Below are 2239 nucleotides of genomic sequence, written 5' to 3'. Positions count from 1 at the left end.
AGTTCTTGTTTGTGCATACCTCAATTTAGTGTTTTGCTTGTGGGCGACTTCACCTCTGTGGGCGTTTCACCTTCTGTGTCTTCATTCACCCACAGCTCAGGGCACGTGGCGAGTCCCCATCCTCTCCTCACACATCCAAATTCATTTCCATAGAATCTGCTGTATGCTGCAGGTCCTGACACATATGAAGCAGTCTGAGGAGTTAATCAGGAGCTCATGCGCCATCTCCACTACCAGTGGACACAAGAAGAGAGCCTTTAAAACCAGAACATTTGGTCCAACGGAACCCAATAGTACAGTGAGCTTAACCCCAAACACAGGGAGAACACAGGGAGAAGAGACTCTTTGAAAGACCCGTTCCTTGGACGTTTTATTGGCAGCACCTTTGGAGGAAGCACCTAGCCTCCAGGCACTGCACCTGGGAGATGCCTTTTTACTGAAGAGCTGCTATTAGACAGGTCACCTTTGACACAGTGTTGTGCAAGGGTCAGAAACAACTGGATCAAACCTCAAGACGAGTAGTACAAACCCGGAAAATTATATATAAGCAGGATTATTGCAAGAGAAAAAAGCAAGCTTATTGCCTAACATAAAGTCTAGGAAACTTGCGGAGAAGGGAGACAGGTTATTATTGGAAAAAGAACTTCCATTGAGCCAGTTTCCTTAGGGCATCCTTGAGCTCCTGGTTCCTCACGCTGTAGATGACGGGGTTCACTGCTGGAGGCACCACTGAGTACAGCACTGCCACCACCAGATTTAGAACTGTGGAGGAGATGGAGAGGGGCTTCAGGTAAGCAAAAATGCCTGTGCTGACAAACAGGGAGACCACGGCCAGGTGAGGGAGGCACGTGGAAAAGGCTTTGTGCCGTCCCTGCTCAGAGGGAATCCTCAGCACGGTCCTGAAGATCTGCACATAGGACAGCACAATGAAAACAAAACATCCAAAGCCTAAACAGGCACCAACCACAAGAAGCCCAGCTTCCCTGAAGTAGTAGTCTGAACAGGAGAGCTTGAGGATTTGGGGGATTTCACAGAAGAACTGGCCCACAGCATTACCCTGGCAGAGGGGTAGGGAAAATGTACTGGCCGTGTGCAGGAGAGCATTGAGAAACCCAGTGCCCCAGGCAGCTGCTGCCATGTGGACACAAGCTCTGCTGCCCAGGAGGGTCCCATAGTGCAGGGGTTTGCAGATGGCAACGTAGCGGTCATAGGACATGACAGTGAGAAGATAAACCTCTGTTGCAGCACAGAAAACAAAGAAAAAGACCTGTGCAACACATCCTGCATAGGAGATGGCCCTGGTGTCCCAGAGAGAATTGGCCATGGCTTTGGGGACAGTGGTGGAGATGGAGCCCAGGTCAAGGAGGGCGAGGTTGAGGAGGAAGAAGTACATGGGGGTGTGGAGGTGGTGGTCACAGGCGATGGTGGTGATGATGAGGCCGTTGGCCAGGAGGGCAGCCAGGTAGGTGCCCAGGAAGAGCCCGAAGTGCAAGAGCTGCAGCTCCCGTGTGTCTGCCAATGGCAGGAGGAGGAACTGGGTGATGGAGCTGCCATTGGACATTTGTTCACTCTGGGCATGAGGGACTGTTGAAAGAGGAGAAGACCTTGGCAAGTTAAGGCAGACTTCTTTGGGCCCATCCTATTCCATTTCCCAAAATTTTCCCCCAAATGACTTCTCTTTCCTCAGAATAATTTCGTTCATATCTTTTTGTGAGATCAGCTTTGTGCTGCCGGGGGCAGTATCATTGCAGGGGCAGAGATTCAGTTGTTGATTTCCAATCCTCCCTGGATTATTCACTTCTAAGAGAAACAGATTTGGAATTTCAGTGCCCCCTCCTCAACCGAGAGATGAATTTCTCTGTCCCATCGCCCACCCAGACAACCCGGAGTAGAAGATTGGAAGAACAGGATCCTTCCCTTGCAGGTAGCCCCTGCCGTGCTGTGCTTCTTGAAAAATCTCCAGGGAACGTCCTGCAGTGATCTGCAGCTGTGAGCAGCCCTCACCCACGCAGCACCCTCTCAACAGCAGGACCCTCCCCTGCCAGCGGTTGCTCTTTCTCCAAAGCTTCTCCCCACATGCCCGTGGGGGTCTCCCGGGGCAGGCTGAGAGCTGACCCTGGCAGCCGGCAGAGTCCCTGCCCCGGCACACAGACCCACGGGATGCAGGGACCCTGCTCAAGGACAGCCCTGGGCACCCCTGCCTGCACACCCTGGCTTCACGGCTATTCACATTTCATAA

At 52.3% G+C, this 2239-nt stretch overlaps 1 protein-coding gene across 1 annotated transcript; it reads right to left on the bottom strand.

Moving 5' to 3' along the window:
- Positions 1-435: 435 nt before the first annotated feature.
- On the bottom strand, positions 436-1543 carry LOC134509613 (olfactory receptor 14J1-like; the record flags this gene model as incomplete). The annotated part of the gene is made up of 2 exons (XM_063322185.1): positions 436-444; positions 656-1543. Coding segments are annotated over 2 exons (897 nt in total), but the record flags the coding sequence as incomplete, so codon positions are not given.
- Positions 1544-2239: the final 696 nt, after the last annotated feature.

Source organism: Chroicocephalus ridibundus, unplaced genomic scaffold (assembly GCF_963924245.1).
Source record: "Chroicocephalus ridibundus unplaced genomic scaffold, bChrRid1.1 SCAFFOLD_92, whole genome shotgun sequence".
Taxonomy (NCBI): domain Eukaryota; kingdom Metazoa; phylum Chordata; class Aves; order Charadriiformes; family Laridae; genus Chroicocephalus; species Chroicocephalus ridibundus.
The sequence above is the reverse complement of the archived record's forward strand: the minus strand, read 5'-3'. Positions and strand labels throughout refer to the sequence as shown.